This window comes from Astatotilapia calliptera, chromosome 1 (assembly GCF_964374335.1).
Source record: "Astatotilapia calliptera chromosome 1, fAstCal68.1, whole genome shotgun sequence".
Taxonomy (NCBI): domain Eukaryota; kingdom Metazoa; phylum Chordata; class Actinopteri; order Cichliformes; family Cichlidae; genus Astatotilapia; species Astatotilapia calliptera.
The window spans coordinates 23,239,541-23,259,508 of NC_137422.1; the positions used below are offsets into that span (position 1 = coordinate 23,239,541).

The following is a 19,968-nucleotide window of genomic DNA, read 5'->3' on the forward strand; positions in this document are numbered from 1 at the left end:
TATATTAACAATGAATCATATTATTGTGTGTGCAGTGGTATCAGGCTTATATTTTGGTGTCTTTGTATCTGTTGTCTTTCTGTCCGATATTAGTAAAAAAAAAAAAGTTTTGGGTTTGCTCATTGCTTTGAGGAAAAGTAAGCAAATAAATAAATGTAGTTTTATTTATATGGCACAAATCAGAACAACAGCAGCCTCAATGCATATTATATTGTAAGTTAAGGTGTTTGGTATATTAACCTTACTATTAAACACTCTCTATACCTGTTCTGAACAGCAGCTATATTTAAAGCTGAGGTTTGTTTAATACATGATGTCGCCTGACACACTTTCAGACAGCAAACTTGATGACCCTGCTCTTTGCCAAGGATTGTGTACATCCATGCCTTCTTCACGTGTGTGCACACAGTTTTAGCAGGCAAGGACTGCCTTTGTGATGGTACTTTAAAAATTTACATACAGATGAGGGAAACATGGTGACAGCATAAAGACTGACGGGGAATCAAAGCTGCCATAAACACTTAATCTAGATCACAGCATGCAGCAGGCTCGGGTAGTGAGAGGCTGCTTTCTGAGGAAAAACCACTGATAAGCAAAACACTTTGCATCCATTCTTCATGAAGCTGTTTAAGCTTCACAACCTGTCTTCACTGATTCGTTTTAAATGCTGCTTATCAGTTTACTACATTGATACAGTGACACGTGTTAAAGAAGAAAATGTGTCACACATTACAAGTACATGTGATTTCAAACAGCTCTAACATAGAAGTATTAGAAAAATATACAATGAAATATAATCTCACTAATGAACAGTTGCATACATACAGTTAACAGTGCAGCGTTTAATGGACCAGTTCATGCATGGTGCACAGACAAACATCAGAGATTATGTCATCATTATTTCCTGTTTCACAAAACAAACAACTTTTAAGTGCTTTGAGTGCTTTTATATCACTAAACCACTGCGTTGCTGTAAAATGACACTCAGCATAGTAATTATGTGAGAACGGCTATTTTTCTTCAACTGACAGCCAATATCAGCATCCATGCATTAGCAGAGATTATATGCTTCCTGTTTTCTGACAGCAGTGCCTATTCTGAGTGATCCAATCTTCAAGGCTGTGTTTAACGTCATGTTATGCTGAAAAACAGCCTTATGAAGACCAAACAGGTGATGTGATTGGTTTAATTTATTTGTTTGTTTGTCTGGCTTTTTTCTTTACTGCACATATGGCTCAGCCCATCTAAGCAGTGATTCACATATAGATGAGGCATGTCAAACGCATTATACATGGTGGGCCACATGCAGCCCACGTTGATCTTATGTAGTGAAAATGAAACCTGTCGCCTTTCTTTGCTAGCTGGGCTGATTCTGGCCCCCGGGCCTTATGTTTGACACCCCTGTTTTAGAGTATATGAAGATGTAAATTAGATTCTTCAAGGCTGCAAGATCGGGCAAAATTGGACATTTCAAATCATGTCTTAAACAAATACGTATCAAGAGTAAATAGTGCAGATAAGATAATCTCAAAATATCACAAACTAATCTGAATCAAGAGGCTCAATGATTGTGTGCTTTGGAGGGAATTTTCAGCCTTTATTACACATTTCCCACATTAGCTGCGAGAAGGTTTTAATGTAAACAGTTACAGTCAGTGTTTGCATACTGCCTGTGATACAGTGACACTACCGCTACAAAGAACATGAAGGAATTCAGTGACATGTGCTACATTCTTTGCAGAGAAGAAAAGTTTATGCGAGCATACATAAATGAAAATATAAACTTATACCAGTATCGTCATTTTAAGGCTCGACTTTCTACATATACACGTTAAAAAAACAAAACGACAACAGCAAGATGCAGCAATCGTACATTTTTACATGCACGCAAAGGATGGTGTGACACAGAGCGAAGACACTCCACGATACCAATTAATGCCACTACCTAAACATATCATAAATTGCTACCTTTCAGCAGTTTTCAAATACATGCTGTATATTTAATGCCCACTTGTTTGACAGAAGCACATAAAAAAACAATATTGTTCAGAAACTTGGCAAATATTTCTAACAGGAGAAGATGGTCCCAGTTAGGAAATAGGAGATTAAAAATACTGCATAGCTACTGATTAATGCAGAAAAAACACTTTATATAAGGTTTTATTATTATGATACTAAAGAGAATATATTTTTTGTATAGTTGATATATTATTTTAGTCAAATTTGATATATAAAAGAGCCCCTGGAAGATAAACCCTGATACCTGAAGTCGTATAGACTTTAAAAAAAGAGAGACTTTAAAGGCTTCATAAAATATTCATGTGTATATAAATAAATGACTATAAAATGTTCCATTCACGTACATGCTTCATGCAACTATTCACTGTAAATATACTCAGATATTTTTTTATAGTAGAAATAGATTTCAGTTTTCATGCTAACACCTGTTTTTTTTTAGTATTAAGTCATAGTTACGATCTCATATTTGTCCTGGACATTGTTCTGCTCTTGTTTTTCAGGTTCAGGGTGGTGCAGCTCAATGAAGATAAGGTAAACACCTGCTCCCACTGCGCCACCCACCATGGGCCCTACCACAGGAATCCACCACCAGCAGCCTCCAGCTCTGCAGACAGGGGACATACGCAGAGATTATGATGTCACAAAAACACAGCCCCAAACGTATCTGGTCTTATTAAGGATTTAAAAATAAAAATTTGCTTATTGCGCAGTCCTAAAAAACAAACAAACTAGGATCATGAAGTAAAAAGTTTACCATACAGAGAGAGGCTGATGTTAGATTCATGCCGAGGAATCACTAACAAGAGTGAAATTCTAATATTGTTATTTAGACTCTAATAAACGGGATAATCATTAAGACAGACAGCTGACGGAAATGTCTTGTTAGGATTTTAAAAAACACTACAAACAATACGAAAATATTACATTTATGTTTTGGTTTCAAAGAGTAGTTTTATGTTGATTTGCTAGAACTGAGCAGGAACCTCCAGTGCTGAAAAATGTAACAAAAACTGTAGTTCCTCCAGTGGCCACTTGAGGCCAGCTCCAAAAGTGAGTTAAAATCATTCTTCTAATGCTCGACATAGCCATCGTCACATCAGGAATAAACAAAGTTATGACCTGATACAAAAATTTTGTTTTTTACAACTCTGACTTCACTTTGAGTTTCAAAGGTTGGTGCCAGTAGAGTATGAGTTACTTCATGGCTAGGTTTGTAGAGTGTGTTGGACAAACAATATGACTAACATTATTGTTAATTATACCTGTAGACTGCCCAAGAAACCTGAGTGCCAGTTTTGAGTTAAATTCTAGTGGTTTTTGTTTTTCAAATTAATGTTACTTAGCCCTAACTAGCAGATATCTCATTCTGTGAAATGCAACTAGCTAGCATTATCTGATAACTTAGATGTAGCTTCTGGGTCCGAAAACAGGAACCAGTACCCTAAACTTGCATTCCTTTTAATGGCCATCAGGGGGCGAAAGCTATGTTTGCAGAATGACTCACAGTCCAATAGATGTCTCTCTACTGGGACCACAGTAAATACTTTACTGTTGAGTTTATGGTCTTTGGAAGTATTTTCTGGTTATACTGTATAAAGCATTGAGTCCATTTTGTAATGTTTTATAACTTTAAGTTTCAGAAAGGAGGATTATCCAGGAAATATTCATTAGCTGGCAACTTAACAACTTATGAGCCAAAAACAAGTCAGCAGCTAATAAGCATATGGCTTCAAAGTCAGACATACCCCTTATTGTCTCATCTCAAAATGGCTCAAAATGGGACTTCATCAGCTCTGTCCATCTTTTACATACAGTCTGTGGCTAAAACCTGAAGAGTCCGTCTCCGTCCTAAGATAATTAAACCTACCTACCACCACCTTCAATGCTCAGTAGGTAACATGTTTTATCCCATTTTATTGATCTAAGGATTTGCAGGTTTATTGGTGATATTGTGGCCGATTAATCTGTCCACATCACAGTGGGTTCATGGATGATACTGCTATGCTAATATAAGCAATTATGGTGTAACTAGCTACTAGGATTGTCTTTATTTCAGACATAGATGGTGTTTATTACTTGCCTTTGGCTGATGAGTCTCTTGTGTTTGTCCATCTCGCACTGACACATGCTGACACATGTGAGATGGTTTTTTTTGTTGTTGTTTTAACATTTTGAGTTAAAAAAAAAACCCCAAATGGATCAGATGGGAATGAAGATTATAGTCATAATGCCTCAGATAGGCAGATATGCTAGCTATATTTTTGAATCAAAATTGCAACTTGGATGTTGTTTTAAATGCTATAAAAAATAAAAGACTGCAAACATGGCACAAATGCAGCACAATTAATGTTGTATTATTTTTTTTTTCTTTTGTATGATCTCTAATTTTATTAATTAATTAGGTAGGTTAATTAGTAGGTTTAAAAGACATATTGTGAACTGCTTCACTAGTCTCTTTGTTTATGTTAGTATCCTCCTACCGGAGACAAGTTATCCCAGATTACAATAAAGACTAAGAAGCTCTGTTTGTTGGACCAGCTGCTTGTGTCCTCATTTTCACTCTGCCCCCCCCGCAAAGACTCTTTTACTTAGAAGAGGGAGTTAGAGTCTTGTGGGTTAATGTAGCAATAGGTGAAAGGGCTTCAATTAAAAGAGCAGGCCTGAAAGTAAACAAGGTCCAGCAGACATTCAGGAAGTAGACTTGAGGAGAGAGGCACCCGGATTATAGACTTTAATCTATGGCCACGGCTAAGATGATCAGGCTGGGTGGCAGACACTCAGTGGGTCACATTGACACCATCAAATGCAAATAGTGAGCGAGAAAAGAAACGGAATATCAGGAAATCCTCAGCCCGACTTCCATTTTTTCTTTTGTTTTACTACATGTTGTCTTTTGTTGCATTTTTTTTCCAACAATATCTTTTTTTTTTTTTTTTTTTACATTTTAATGACTTACAAACAGTCCAACATTCTAAATACTACATGAGCATACACTCCTCTCAGACAGCAAAAAGAAAACAAAAAAGTCATCAGATTTATCACTCCGTTAAAGGCCTAAATTTATCATTATCCCAAATCAAATGTCATTGCCCTCAGTCCTCGTCCTCCTCAGATAATACAAATCCTTCTACAAAATTCACAAATGGTCTCCACACCTTCTCAAAAACATCCAATTTCCTTTTCAGTATACATGTTATCCGCTCCAATGGCAAAGCCACCATCATTTGTTTTATCCACTGTGTGATACTCGGTTCCCTTGTTCTTTTCCATTTTAGTGCGATTAATCTTTTTGCTTGTAACAAACCCATATCAATAAACATTCTGTCACTTTTTGTGTACTTCATGTTTTCCGGGTACAATCCCAAAATAAGGAAGCCAGGATCCAAAACAACCTCTTTGGATAATATTTGTTTCATAGTTTGTGTTACTGCAACCCAAAAAGAGCCTATCTTCCTGCAATCCCAAATACAATGCCAAAAGTTACCTTTATCTTCATTACATTTATTACAAGTGTCTGGAATATTAGAGTTGTACTTATTTCATTTTTCCGGAGTAACATATATTTGCATTAACCATTTGTATTGCAACAACCTTAGTCTAGAATTAATAGTTTGTTTATGAGCTTTTGCGCAAACCAATGCACATTGTTCCATGGATATGTCCTTCTTTAAATCATTTTTCCAGGCGTTCAACCTTCCCAAAGAATTGTCAGATGTTTTGGACCTAATCTTTTGTTGCATTTTTAATCAGATTTACCACAGTGATACGAACCTCTTCAGTGCATTTCTACCCAGCGAGAAAAGAAACGGAATGTCAGGAAATCCTCAGCCCGACTTCCATTTTTTCTTTTGTTTTGTTGCATTTTTAATCAGATTTACCACAGTGATACAAACCTCTTAAGTGCATTTCTACCCATTAGTATAGAAACATTGCTACACATGAGATATTTACGGCTGTAGTGCAGTAACAGATAACACCAGAACATTTATATTTCTCAGGCTTGTTGAAAAAAAAAAATCCAAGTCTGCATTTATATGCCCTATATTATTCAGAGAGCACCTGGGTCTTAGTTTGTGCTCAGACACTTTCAGGTCCAGGGGTTAAAGAGATTGGATCAGGGCACAGCCAATGATGATCGGACGCTGAGGGCAAATCCACAAACAAACAGCACAAACGCTTTGTCTTCAGGCAAACTGTACTATTAAACTGTGTTATGTTGCCAACCCAAAATAAACATTTTGAGTTAAAACCCAGCTGGATCAGATGGGAATGAAGATTATAGGCCTAATGCCTCAGAAAACTGCCATCAGTTCTGAGGGGTACTTTTACAAAAGCTTTAGTTTTGATTTGGTACAAAGAATTTGCTTTGGGCAGAGAAACCCAGGGGATACTGTCTTCATAAAAGGGAAACCTGAGGGAGAATGAAGCAACAACTGGAAAAACTAAACATGACCTGGAATATCTGGAAGCTTGAATCCTACAGGAGTTAGTTAAAAAGCCCAACACTGTATATTTGCCAGCAATTGATGAGATCAGCTCCTGAAAATTCTAATACTTCAGCGTTCAACAGCTGATGTGGTTTTCTAATATCACAAAGATTCTGGGGAGAGATCTTCTAAATTAAGAATAAGAATCTGATTCAACACTCGGAGACTGAGATGAGCCATCAGAGGAGTGTTTTCTAACTCTGTTAGGACCAGAAGTCTAAGTGAAGACGGTGTAAATGATAGTCTGTTCAGTGATACTACTTCTTGGGGTCTCTGTCCAATATTTTCACTACAGACATTACCGATTTGTGAATAGTTGGTCAGACAGCTGACACAAAGTTCACTGTTATAAAGCATTCAGGTAATTTACATGTAGCCAGACAGTTCTGTTTGCACTCCAGTCAAAGTCCAAAGTGAAAGTGAGACATGGAGACACACTGAACCCACGTATGTTTGCAACATGCTGGAAAAATATAAAAGGTACACTTTGATGACACAGCATCATTTTGATGGTGGTTTGGAGTGGTCAGTACTTCTTGATCTTTCTAAGATTAGTAAGTGGTTAATTTAGGAATCCACATACATATTTATGTGGTCTGAAGGGTGCTAAATACAAAAAAACTGTCTCAATTTCCCAAATTTCCAGATAATTTTTGGTTCCAAGAAGCAAAACATTTCACAGAAATGTCACAACACCTGGATTCTGCAGGTTTCTCTAAACTGTTAGGGTTTCTGTCAACTCTAAATTGCCTGTTTGTCATGGTCCTGGGTCGTGTGACCCAGTGTGTTATGCTTAACCTATTTTGATGTTTATTGTTTGCTTAGGTTCTTTAAGGTAGTCCAGTCCTTTTTGTAATTATGTTACCCTTGCATTACGTCTCCCTTGCCCTTCGTGTGTTTATGTCTGTGTGTCTTGTACTGTCAAGTTCATGCTGTCAGTTATGTCACCTCCCCCTGTACTACGTCTCCCCGGTTCATGTCTCATGTTTCCTGTTTTACTTTGAAGGCCTGCATTCACTGTCTGTGTATTCAGCTCACTCCTCCTGTCCTGTCGTTAAGCTCATGTGTGTCAGCTGCGTTCCCATGTGTGGCCACTTCCCCTGATCATCCCTCATGTGTATTTAGTCTCTGTGTTTCTTACAGTCTGTGTCGCGTCGTCTGTGTTCCCACCCTCCGTGTTTCCATGCCTGGTCTGTTGTCTTCCAAGCCATAGCCTCACCATAGTTTGTTCCCAGTTTAGGTTTTTGTTTAGCCACGCCATCCCTGCTGTATTTGCACACCTTGTTTTCAGCCATAATAAAGGCTCGCCTTCTGTTAAAGCTCATTCCTGTCTGTTCACTTGTGTACGCACCTGGGTCCATTACACGCATTCTCCACTCGGTCCGTCACAGCGGACCGTGACACTGTTGTTTTTCTGTGTCTCTATGTCATGAGTGTGTACCCTGTCAGATGCGGGGAGCTCTGTGTGCAACCTTCATGACCCTTTAAATCACTTCTTAGAGGGAGGAGAGAAATTTTACAGAACATTGCACTGTTGTTAAAAATTCTTTGTTCGAACATTTACATATAGAAAGTATTAAAGCACAACTTTTTTCTTTTTTTCTAATTGCACTGATAACACCCCGCCTGAAACCAGTGGGATGCACCTGACAGTTACAGCTGAGTTTAATATCATCTTCCACATAGAAACGTGTCCTGAGCTCCTGACTGAGTCTTCATTGAGTCAGGACTGACTCACATGGGTAAGAGGGAGTGGGAGCAAAGTTGTCATGCTCTGAGAGTTCAGGATACTTAACGGGTTGGCCTAAATACTGCGTGAGACACCTGCTGGTATTTCAGGATAAATCCACCAGTTTGTTGCGACTGGGGCACAAACAGTCCTAAACTTTAGTTTTAAAATCAGGGAAGTATGAAGTGAAATGTTGTCTGTGCTAAACACAGAGATCGATGATGTATGATTTTCTCCATTCCTCAGTTTTTCCATAAACTTACTTAGAGAATGGATGTGTAACCTCCTTACATTTGCAACGTTTTTCTCTTTGATTATTTTTCTTCATTCTTTATTTTATATACAGATCTTTTAGGTTTACTGGAGGATTTGCTTGGGTTATTAGGGTGTTGGATTGTTAGACGGTGCTTTAGCTTGGCTTGCTTAAAACCGAAGAGAGATCTGTCAATAAAGCCAAAATCAACATATAAATCAACATCATCGTGTCACAGCTTCAAAAATGTTTCCATCCTGCCAATGACGCTATCTTCCCAGAGCATAGCCAACAGTTTGACGATTAGCCGTTTTCGTGGCGATGATTAATTGAACGCTTTTGTAGCAACTTTGAAATAATATTTCTCAACTTGTTAGAATTTCCTTTGGCTCACAGATAGCATGAGGGAATTGGGGTCAAAATGATGTATTTGTTTTTTATAAGGGGTGTTAAATATATTTTTAAGTTAGTGGAGATTAATCAAAGAACCCCACTTTAACTACTGCATATACCGATGGACAGATGGACTTACATGAATGCACATGTGACAGTTAGTTTTCATCTTTTATAGCAGCTGTTACTAGTGATTTAAAATACCCCAAAAAGTGCCATTAATGTAGTAAGTAAGATAAGATAAGATAAGATAAGATAAGATAAGATAAGATAAGATAAGATAAATAGATGCAGCATAACCTAACACTAATAATACTATGCAAAAAATAGACAAAAAATATGTAAGTGTATATTATAATATACATAGTGCAGTGGTTGAGTGTTAATAACAGCAGGTATTGAGTACTGCACACTACATGTGTAGACAAAATAACCCTTTTTGTGATCTTCCAAATCTGATTAAAACCTTTTTGTGGAAAAACACAAAACAGGACCAGCTGAAGGTAAAAAGGAATAAAACTGAGGAACATCCAGTTGTTTCATTTCAGTAACAAAGCGCTGAATATTTTATATCTATCTGCATTGGATTGCCCTCTGCTCCTCGCTCTCATTGAAATATTAATTCAGTTGTCACAGGACTGAAGATGGTGCAAATGCTGCTCATCATGTGCAATAAGAACAGAAACTCAATAAATGAAATTCTTCCCAAAGTCTCAATAAAATGCACTTAACAGTCGATAACAACCACCTTTTGTTTAAATATCAGACAGCTAAGTTACCTGAAAACTTCCATGCCCCATCCAGCCAAAGCTGTGAAGAAACGGGGGCCAAGGTCTCGAGCCGGGTTGATTGGATAGCCACAGTTCAGACTCATGGACACTCCAATGCCTGCGATGATCAGGCCAATACTCAGAGGCTCCATGCCCTTTGGAGCGCCGATATTCTTCCTGTCAGTGATAGCCAGGATGCATATGACCAGTGCAGCGGTTGCAATTACCTTAAACAATAAAAAATAAGGCAGTTAGCACAACTCTGAACATATTTGCTATAGTTGCTGCTGCAGCTGCTGCAGTGTTTGAAGGACTTCACTGTACATTAAATATATTCCATAATGAGATAATAACAGGAATATTATTTGATGATTATTTGATGTTAGTTTATTTAATATCATGTTTATCAACAATATAAGCATATTATGACACACTTATTGTTAAAACATCTCTAAAACAGTGAACATGTCAGTTAATTTGGAAATGTTATTATACTTTTGCATACCCATGTTACAGTAGTGTTTGTGCTGTTGGCAAACTGACATACTGTATCTCATTTAGAAAATAATAAGTAGGGTTGGTGGGTCTTTTTTTTACTCCAGATTATCTTTAACCATGTCATGTCTTTTTTGGGCGCACTGCAATGATGAGGTTCTCCTCTATCACATAAATGCCATTGTTAGGTGGTTGCCAGGCAACATGATGGCATCATGATATATGATAGTATTCAAATTTTAAACTAAATGAACATAACTGCTGTGAAATTTTGTATACAGTGTTACAGGCCTGGATAATTTGCTTGGGGTTGCTTGGCAACATGATGGTGATGATGATGTCATGTCTGATATAGATAAGAACCTTCAGCCGCCTGAAATGTACCTTTGTATCCCTGATCATGGAGGAGGAGTTTGCGGACAAAAAGGTTTGGTGTATTATAATAAAATGTCTTATATATAATTTTTTCTTTTTTGGATTATTAATTTTATATAAAAGAAATTAATATTTTGTAAGGTTATAATTCACATTGATTCAATAACATGTTTTGTTTTGTCTTTTTAGGCTTATCAGGCCATTTATATAGCTTGTAAAGGTCTATCAAATGTTATGCTTTTACTAAAAGGGTAAGTCTGGCCAAGCTCTTTTACCTCAATTATATATCTAAAGCTCAATGTATTACGGTAGGTTTCATAAACACACATGATTTGAAAATATATTTGCTTTCTGCTCTTACTTGTGTATGCATGTAGTCCCAAACTCAGGGCACTTCTACTTCTACATCCACAATATACTGTGATCAACTGACAAAAATATGTAAAGGAGTGTAAAAGTCATTAAGATCTAAATTACAAAATATAAGTGACAGGTCTAAAGGCCCACCTGATCACCAAGCCCGTTTAGGACAGACAGATGTTTTGAAGGATAGCTTGCAAATATGGTGGCTGTGGCATTTTCACCTGTAACAATAAATTCTCCTTTGGTAAAGTCCATCAAAGCATCTGCAAAAGAAATGTTTATAAAATTACTGCCATGAAGCTCATCTAATATTTAAAAAAGAATTCAGGCATTAAAACAGTATCAACTATAATAATGAGAAGCATCATTGTTTCGGCTCTTTAACATGTACATCTGGTTTGTGATTATTGTTATTGTTGGATGGTTATTCCGGGTTTCCTCAGAAAAATCCTGCCTTTTGGTACTGGCGAAATTTACACCCACCATAATACAATCCATAGACGGCACATGATCCAACAAAAGCCCCCAGGAATTGTGCTGCCACGTATATGGGGAACTTCTTTAGAGGCAGCTTCCCCAGGATCAGCATGGCCAGAGAGACTGCCGGGTTCACATGGGCTCCTGGAACAATGCAACAATGCATTAGGAACATAGCATTGCAGCATTTACAAGTCAAAGATGAGAAACAATAGTAATCAACAATGATTTTATGACACAAAAAAGCTTTGGCAAAAATTAAGACCTGTTTTCTATGATGAATGATGGCCACACAGTTCTCAAAGCCCTATAACCTCAAACACTGAGTTTATCACTCTGAATACTTTGCATTGAGCATGAGACTCTTATATTACACCTAGGCTCACTGTAAGGCTGTTTTTTAAAAAAATAATCAAAGCAGATCCAGCATGGCTACAGACGTCATTAACTTCTTTATTCCATAGTCTTCTTCCTTGTTAAGCTACATCAGGCCTTTCTCCCCTCCCCCACATCATGAAATATTCCCCTAGACCTGCAAACAAACTTAGATTTGTGAAATTGACGGAGTTACCCTTTAAACGATAATTATCAAATGTTGATTGACAAATTAATTGACTAACCATTTAAGCTCTAAATCAGATGTCAAACATCTGAGACCAAAGAGGAGGACTTGGCCAGGCATTTAAAAGTCTCTTATGTCTTACCAGATGAGGTGAAACCAGTGTGCAGTAGATTAAAACACTTAGTGACGTCCTGTCTGATCATTTCATGCTTGTGATCAAACCCTCTGCTAACAATCTTCAGGATACTTTCAAACAAAGGGCACCGGGTTTGTGTGCCTTCAGAGTCAATACTTTTTCTTCTGCATTGTCCTGAAGAGGCGTGTTTGAACACATTCCAGCCAATTGTTATTGGGCTGTGATGGCAGTGTGGGGTCATTTATTTAACACTCTGGGTTCTTGGCTTTGACCTAGATGTGGTAACACCACTGGGGGTATCGGCCATGCGCCCATTGTTAATCTCCCCATCCTGTTCACAAACACAGACCACGACAACCAGCCAGACCTGCCTGTCTGAATTGCATCTGACATAATCTGCCTGAATCTGCTTAAGGCACACGTAGGCTGCGGGTCATTAGAGTGACCATGATGTGTCACACTTACCGTATACTGTCATCTAAAATCTCAGACTACAAAGTGAAAACAATTGTGTTTTCTTCTCCTATGGAGCCTCCCTGCCAGGGAAGCCTAGAAAGCCAGGCTTGCCACACCTGACTCCCCTCCTCTCCAGAGACCCATGCCCCAGTAAAGCTCATTAGTCCAATACCTATGATCATCTTCAGAGATGTCGTTGGACAGAAGATTCCCACTGAGCCGTGGACCCCAGGGCTGAATGGCTCAGTCATGCAGCAAAAGCTCTTCATATATTAACCTTGCTGTCCTCAAGTTTTTCAGCGACTCTTCTGAAGCTTTAAACTATTCTTATTAATCATGTCGCGCAAGTAAAACTGAACCATGAGTCTCAGTGCTCACAGCAATCATCCCTAACAGCAAAAAAAAAAAAAAAAAAAAAGGAATGGAAATAGGTGGAAAAAAGTAAAGAAAAGGCAGGAAAAATTCAACCACATTATGGGTGTTGAGCTTGCGTAGTTAACCAAATACTAAGACCTTTAACGAAGTACAGCCTACATGACATTAATATTTATATATATATATATATTTATATTTATAAATTCTTTTAATGTCGCAGGCCACATACAACATACATGGGATCTTAAGTGGGCCATATTGGACCAGTAAAACTATGCGATAAGTGTGTGAAATTACAGACAAACTTCTGGTTGTTCATTACTCAGACTGTCCTGTAATTATGAAATATAAAGTTTTTAATTCACTGAAAATTTCAATGTTTTGTTTGCTTTTGTAACTGTGAAGTCACTGTAAAGTAAAACCAAGCAAACAAAAAATCAGTTTTTATGGCAGATGGTGAAAAAACATGTACTTTTTAATCATTTGATTGTTTAACCATAAATTGCTTTGGTTCGGGCCAGATTGGAGTCTTTGCTGGGCCGATTCTGGCCCCCAGGCCGTATGTTTGGCTTCCTTGATTTAGCGTAAATTGGATATTTCAGTCTTTGATTCTTAAAAAATAATAATAATTTTTAAAAAATGAATTCACTTATTATACTATGTTTGTTTGTTTTTTGTTTTTAAAAACCCAAATTTTATTTATGAAACTCTGTCTTCTCCAAAGCCAAAAACAAACTCTGAAGCCTGCAAAGAATTGCACACGTAACCCTCATGAAACAGCAAATATTCACTTTTAAACAAAGGTGCTGGTAAGCTCATGTTACCACTGAACTTGCCGCTTCCCCTTACTTCAGATACATTAAACTTTTCTTTTCAGCGGTGACTAAGCCTTCAGATGCCACAGCATTTATATAATCTCTTATTTCAGCCTTGAAGCTTTTTCCCCTTCAAATACTGATGAAATGTCCATACATCTCATGGAGTCTGCACAATGCAACCCTTGACACACTGGATACTGTAATCACTGATTAATGGACGCTCACTTTGGCTCAGACAGCCTGTGAGAAGCACCGTGACATTTAACAACTATCCCCTTCTATCCCTGTCATTGCTGGCAAAGCCGAGCAGGGTCTGCTTAATCCTCAAGGAATGCACCCGATAAAGTCCCATTGGTGCAAAATTTCCAGACTTAGACCATTCAGACTACTATTAAACAGAAATGTAGCCCATTAGAGAGGATAATTAAATAATGGCAGTAATTTAGTGTCACAAGGATCATAAAAATATAAACTTTACATTAAGACCTGTGTGTTATCATTTAAACACAGAGAAAAGTCATCTGGAGCAGAGTGACCTTCATTACCAGCCTAGTTTTGTTTTCCAGGGTGAATTATTAAGTAACGTTAAGTATTTTATATAAGAAAACAACTGAATTAGTGAGGGAAAACAATGTGACAACAAATTGAAACTAGCATTTTTATCATGTGCCTGCAGGTAGACCCTAAACACATAGTTATTACACAATTATGTGTCTGTATTGTGGGAATGTGTCCTTTCCTTTGTTACTTTTGTTACTTTTAAACTCAGTATTTTGGCTGTTTTTAACATTTGAGTGACCAAAACAATCGATTCATCTGCTAACAATCTGATATTCAAATTGTTAGTTGTTTAAAAAAAGGGGCGACATAATTAACGCGAGGGGAACTTTTACCTGACACTCCCCCTGCAATATAGACGGCCATCATGACTCCAAGAGTGAAACCAATGTGGACGCTCAATATGTCACCGAGACCTGCTCTGCTCAGGACCATCTGGGCCACCGAACCACATCCAAAGAGCTGGAACACAAACAAGAACAGAAACGTAAACAGCAGAGGCAGAGAGGCTCACTGTGTTTAATTTAATTGGTCCAATTATACCCACCATTAACACTAGCCCCCTTTGACCACCATCTGCAGCAATTAGTACAATTTGTAGCTGGAAACAGTAATGAGTCCCCCACTTAATTAGGTAAAGGGTGTGGGTGATTTAAAGGCAAATAAAAAAGGAAGCTGTTGATGGTGTGTCACAGGCTTTGGAGGTCGGGGTGGACAGGTGGATAGAGGAACATAACTGTAAAGCAGGCCACCGCTTGAATGAATGAAAACACCAGGGTGGGAAATAAACACCCCCCCCCCCCCCCCCCCACATGTGACATAAGAATTATGATGAAATAACATATTTGCAAATTTTCAAAATTTGTAGAGCGGGATGCCTTTGCTTGCCTGAAGAGAAACATTCCCTAAATCAGAAACATTTTGTTGTGATTTTTACAGTCTGTCAGCAGCAAATCAAAGCTGAGCACATGAAAGACAAAGATATTTTCAAGATATATAGTCTGTTAATAGACTCATGACAGACAGCAGTTACAGTCCCTGGAGACCCAGTTTGACACCTTATTATCATAGGCTGCTGGCTCGCAGCTTTAAAGCGTCTATTTAAGCTGGATGACAGGTGCAAAGGGAGGTACTCACTATCAGGAAAAATATCCCCAGAAACTCCGCCAGGAACTCCTTAAAGATGTCTCGCCTCAGGCCAAGTTTCTCCTTCATCTTCCTCCTGTATTCGTTTTCCATTTTCCCCTGCGGCTTCCTTCTTGATGTCTTCCTTGTGACACAACAAACAGCTAACAGCTCTGATGGAGTCTCCGTGAAACACTGGCGGTGTAGGTTGTCGCCTCCCACTCGGTGCGCTCGGACCGCGCAGGCTGACAGCGATGTTAAGCTTTCTCAATCCGTTTCCCTTGGTGACCACAAGAGGTCTACTTCTACTTCAACAGGGTTTTTTTTCCAGCTGCTTTCACTGAATTTTCAAATCTCACTTGAAGTTGTAAAAACAAAAATTGAAATGCTTCCTGTGCACAACACCAAGAGCACCAGCGCACATTTTTTAACACAGCTAAGCCAATGTGACATCACCTGCCTACCACCTGAACGGTTACTAAATTGTAATTGGCTAGTTTTACAGCACAAAATATGCTGGGGTTATTTATTGTGCAAGTCACCACGACGGCCGAAATCTGTCGATCCTGCAGGTGTAAGTCACACGAGAATGTGGATTGTAAAACAAATTTAGCCACGGCGAGAGGAGGTCAGCACAACGATGCACGGGCGTGCAGACGATGGTTGCAACATGCAAGCCAGTTATTCCCAAGTTACGCTGCAAAGGGATGCAATAAATGCAAGAATTTCTGGAAAAAGGAGCGACATGATGAGATTCCCAGCAACATTTTGTTGCTATATGCACACGTAGGCCAATGCTTTCTTTCTACCACACGTTTTTGGGCACTGACGGTCTGTGTGTTTTGTTCAGTGCTGGGTACAAATGTATTTGTTCTTTATATTTTCCCCTTGTTTTTGCTCAATATTGTATGTGTTACGTGATCATCGCAGGGCAGTTGATTTCCCCTCACGTGTTAGCGCTCTTTTGCTTTACAAGTTATAGGTTGAACCATGTGCTCAGCATCGGAATTAAACACACAACAGCGGCCAGTTATCTTTCCTCTTAGAGATTTAGAACCACAGCACATCCAGTGTCAGTGAAAACATGTCGGGCCACTTTTCAGAAATTATCATAAGTCACTTGTAGCACATTCAGTGACGCAAATTATGAATTTTGGCACAAAGAGTCTGAGCCAGTTACGGCATTTTGCAGCTTAAATAAAGATTTCTACTGCATGTATAGACGGTACTAAGCAACTGATCTTATGTGAAGAGAACTTTAAAGTTTTAATTTGAAATATACAAAAGGCAAAAAATGCTAAATATGCTCCTCAAATAACATAACATTTTATACTTAAGTTCCATGGGAAATGTGACCTAAAAGCACACATATTTTACTTTACACCCATACAATTTCAAAGGTGCAACAGTTCTAAAAAAATCTCTTATTTTAATGAGCTCTAGCTGAGGGATTTACTTATAAGTACATTTAAATATAACCCTATAAAACGGATTTTTCTATTGGGCGTTTAGAGGATTTTTTAAAAGCCCAAACAGACTAGTTTTATTTATTTTATTTATTACTTTCGGGTCTGAAGTTACATTTAAAAAACATTATGTGTGTGTATTTTAACAGAACGTGATAGGAATTACAGGCTTCTCTATTTGGTGCTCGAGCAGCCGCCTTACATCAACATATGTTAAACCTTTAAATAACAAGCAGCTTTGTCTCGGTTTAAACCATAAAATCAAATTATTTATGCAAAGTAGACGAACTAGTGCACAGGGGGAGTTAGAGTTAAGATATTTACAAATGTGTGCGCCATCAAATAACCAAATAAAACTGAGAATAGTTTAAAAATTAAAATATTAAAAAATATGTTTAATCTACCGAGTATAAGAGGTTAACCTCGGTTAAGGGTTGAACAGATTATCTTCAGCCTCGTTTCTTGATTTAATGCGTCTTTCCATCAGTATTATTACGCTTGTTTGTTTGTTTTTTTACATTTTTAATCTCACTTATGGGAAAAAATTGAGTCCATAAAAAAATTTGGTTGATTTTGTGAATAAAATATTTCGTAACTTTCAGAGGTCTTCACCACCATCCATTAGTCGCGTATTTACTCTCTGTAATTCGTTTGGGGGGCAACTGGGAGCGATGCTGGTTCATTTCGGGGGACACTCACCTCTGTTTTCTCTCTGAAATGCTTTCCCACTCACCTTCTTTCAGCCTTCCTTCAGGAGGGTTTGCGCTCCTTGCACTCATCCTGGGCTTTCGGTCATGCCTCCATTTGTTATCGTTTCGTGTTCCCATCACTTCAGCTTATCGAGTCGCTCTCTCCAATTATTCAGACTCATGTAAACGTGTGTGACCCTGCAGAGTCCTGGGCTCTCTCCGTCCAACAGAGGGAGCTCCATGAAAACATTTGAAGTGTTGAAGTGGCGGCTACACGTTTGTCACACCGTCTCCCCGGTATGCCTTATCTTCCGTTCACTGCGCTCTGTGAAAAGGTGAGACGACAGGCTGAGAATGGGATGTTTTGACTCCATTAATCAATGTCACAGTTTCGGAGCCGTCCTCTTTGATGTGAAACAGACACTTGGAGAGTGTCGCCCATGCTGTGAGAAAAAGAGTGATGTGCTGATGGAGAAAAAGCATCCTGCGGGGATTTGCAAATTATGGACCTACATCTGTCTCAAACTCCTTTGTGCTGTCAAGAGGCCCGCGTTATGAAATCTGAAATTCACGCCTCTTCAGTAAGCCCTGCTAGATACACTTTCTCCCCCCACGCCGTTTCTTCACATTTCCGCCAAACTTAATGAGCAGATAATCGTAAATAAGCACCTCATTCACCCACAAACTGCTGAGTGAGTGACGTCACATTTAAGTATGACGGTCTATTTGTTGTGGATGTGTTAATACGCGTGGATTTTCTTTAAATCCTTTAGTTTTCCCAGATAGGGCCTCTTTCGGCTAATTGGAGGATGTATATTGGCCGGTTTTGAAGGAGGCGCTGGAAGGAATTATCACCTACAGGACAAATCTGTGCCAACAATACCCCGCACGCAGGAACAATTGCTCCAGTGCGCATTTGCATGACATCTCAGGCCGTGGGGAGGTTGTGTTAGGCAAATAGGACTACATGGTGACTGTGAGGCGAAAGGTGGTGCGACACTTTAATGTCACTTAGGAAAAGGTTAATGACGGTGTAAGTGTGAGGTTATGGTGTGCTTTATGTATGAGGGGTTGTTTTGTTGACTGTGGGATCCGAGAGACAGAGTTAACTTTTAATCTGAGCCGAAGCAAGGCGCTTAAAGGGCTCAGAAAGACCGATATTTGCACATTTACAACTGCAAGACAACAGGGCAAACTCCGTTTGCGGCGAAGGAGCAAGCGATAAGCTCCAGAAACTAATGGACCCTGTTGCGAGACTGGTTTACCCAACAAATATGTTGGCTATTACGCTTTAGTAACTCTCTGTTTCCCTGAAGGGCCCATTTATATTAACTATATAAACTTGGCATAGCTTTTACATGCTGAATTGTTATTACCATTGAGTAATACTACACTTGTGACTATCATAACAATCCATTTCAGACTTTCTCGAGTATGAGCGTGGTCTATTTGTACATGTAACAGGATGAATTAGTGTAGAAAAGCGTCAGCTGTTGGTGAGTGAGAACACTGGAAACTGAGTGCACCGGGAGTGTGAGGTGGGTGGGGTGGATGTGTTCCTCCTCCTTAACACGCATGGCTTTATGTAAATGCTTGAATTTATTTTTCAAAAGGACAGCCCTTTTCTTTACCCAATGAAAATGAACCGCTGCTGACACCTGGCTATAAACCCAGGAAGGAGTCCAAAATCTCAATCAGAACTGTGCTGAAAAAACCCAGAGAGGCGCAGGCAGGCAAGACGAGCGCAGAGACGGCCGCGATGACTTCCAGTAAGATCGAGATCCCGGGAGAGGTGAAGAGCGACCCCGCTGCTCTCATGGCATCGCTCCAGCTGATGCCCTCACCGGTGCCCAACCCGGAGATCAAGTATACCAAGGTCTGTGTCTCTCCACAAACCGCCGCCGACCGAGCAGAGTTTATTTTACGCGTAACGACTCACAGCCTGTACGCGCAGATCTTAAACCTAAACTTGGAAATCTTTAGAAGTAAAGCGAGTTTGTGAGTCAGCAGCTGGAGCTTCAGTGTCAGAGCGTGTGGCTGAAAGCAGACTAGAGGTGATGAAAAATGATCCAGCAGAACTTTAGAGCTTTAAACCTGGCGCGCTGCAACTTTTAATTAGATTGTTTTTCCGCTCGCACGCGCTCAGAGATGATCATTAAATCTTAAACAATCCGTGCGCGACTCACTGAAGCGGTGACGAGCGTGTGGCTGATAAAACACGTTTGATTAATATTTTTAGATTGTTGTGTTCTCTAGATAGGCCCATCGCTTCGTGCGTTTTGAAACACAACTGGTTTCCTAACACAGTTCAGCCTTTTTGTTCTTAAAAAAAATTAAACATGGTTAATTGGCCTGGTTTTGCTTGTAGTTAAAAGTGCGCATGGTGCACAACGGCTATGATTTTAAGTAGACGCCAACAACG

General features: G+C 39.0%; 2 protein-coding genes across 2 annotated transcripts in view; one reads left to right on the forward strand and one right to left on the reverse strand.

The window, feature by feature from the left end:
• Window positions 1–1,576: 1,576 nt before the first annotated feature.
• On the reverse strand, window positions 1,577–15,617 carry aqp9b (aquaporin 9b). Its single transcript, XM_026168926.2, has 6 exons — window positions 15,404–15,617; window positions 14,602–14,728; window positions 11,368–11,505; window positions 11,029–11,147; window positions 9,661–9,878; window positions 1,577–2,623 (listed from the first exon to the last, which is right to left on the reverse strand). The coding sequence occupies exons 1-6, from the start codon at window positions 15,503–15,505 to the stop codon at window positions 2,461–2,463; spliced, it is 867 nt and encodes a 288-aa protein (XP_026024711.1). The 5' UTR covers window positions 15,506–15,617; the 3' UTR covers window positions 1,577–2,460.
• A 3,587-nt stretch (window positions 15,618–19,204) lies between these two features.
• The window catches only part of aldh1a2 (aldehyde dehydrogenase 1 family, member A2), a 28,344-nt gene continuing 27,580 nt past the window's right edge, over window positions 19,205–19,968 (forward strand). Inside the window, exon 1 of the mRNA XM_026168940.2 lies at window positions 19,205–19,422. Within this exon, the coding sequence (XP_026024725.1) occupies window positions 19,306–19,422 (117 nt within the window). The 5' untranslated portion in view covers window positions 19,205–19,305. The remainder of the gene's footprint in view (window positions 19,423–19,968) is intronic.

Bases quoted from the DNA above. Each gene is read 5' to 3' on its own strand.
- aqp9b (XM_026168926.2), bottom strand. From the start codon at position 15,505: ATGGAAAACGAATACAGGAGGAAGATGAAGGAGAAACTTGGCCTGAGG. The intron at 14,729-15,403 runs GTGAGTACCTCC...TTTGTGTTCCAG, and splicing joins TGGGGATATTTTTCCTGATA to CTCTTTGGATGTGGTTCGGT. The intron at 11,148-11,367 runs GTGGGTGTAAAT...TTTCTTTTGCAG, and splicing joins CGTCTATGGATTGTATTATG to ATGCTTTGATGGACTTTACC.